Source organism: Camelina sativa, unplaced genomic scaffold (genome assembly GCF_000633955.1).
Source record: "Camelina sativa cultivar DH55 unplaced genomic scaffold, Cs unpScaffold08777, whole genome shotgun sequence".
NCBI classification, from domain to species: domain Eukaryota; kingdom Viridiplantae; phylum Streptophyta; class Magnoliopsida; order Brassicales; family Brassicaceae; genus Camelina; species Camelina sativa.
In genome coordinates, this window is record NW_010929840.1 from 1 (window position 1) to 424 (window position 424).

Genomic DNA, 424 nt, shown 5'->3' on the forward strand with positions numbered 1-424 from the left:
TAAGTACGAATGACAATATCTTTACCGCTCCTCCCGTGGTTTTGATGGCTCCTCTGACTGGGAGATTCTTCCTTGCGGTTGTTGTTCCCCAACAACTTCTTCACCACCACCAACTCTTGAGGTCCCAAGTCCACCACCAAGCCTGCGTGGACGCCAGTTTGGGACGGTTCTACCTCTCTCGACATCAACCAAAACTCTTCTACCGTCAATCTTTTGTCCATCAGCTTGTTTATATGCAGCTGTCAGAAGAGTACAAAACACGATGCAAATCAGTTAAAAAGAGCAAACATCTCAGGGAGACAAGAAAAAGGGGTTGAAAGAAAACAGATGCGAACAGACCTTTCATGTCACGGGTGTGCATGTACTCAATGAAAGCATATCCTTTGGGTTTATTGGTCAGCTGATCAGCTACCAAATGAACCTG

The 424-nt window shown here is 45.8% G+C and overlaps 1 protein-coding gene across 1 annotated transcript; it reads right to left on the minus strand.

Annotated features, from left to right (window-relative positions):
* Positions 1 to 14: 14 nt before the first annotated feature.
* Positions 15 to 418, minus strand: LOC104775107 (U1 small nuclear ribonucleoprotein 70 kDa-like). Its single transcript, XM_019243107.1, has 2 exons — positions 340 to 418; positions 15 to 239 (listed from the first exon to the last, which is right to left on the minus strand). Exons 1-2 carry the CDS (start codon positions 359 to 361, stop codon positions 22 to 24), a joined length of 240 nt encoding a protein of 79 aa, XP_019098652.1. The 5' UTR covers positions 362 to 418; the 3' UTR covers positions 15 to 21.
* Between the last annotated feature and the right edge of the window lie 6 nt (positions 419 to 424).

Coding starts and splice junctions, on each gene's coding strand:
- LOC104775107 (XM_019243107.1), bottom strand. CDS start 361: ATGCACACCCGTGACATGAAAG. Junction 240..339: donor GCACACCCGTGACATGAAAG/GTCTGTTCGCAT, acceptor CTCTTCTGACAG/CTGCATATAAACAAGCTGAT.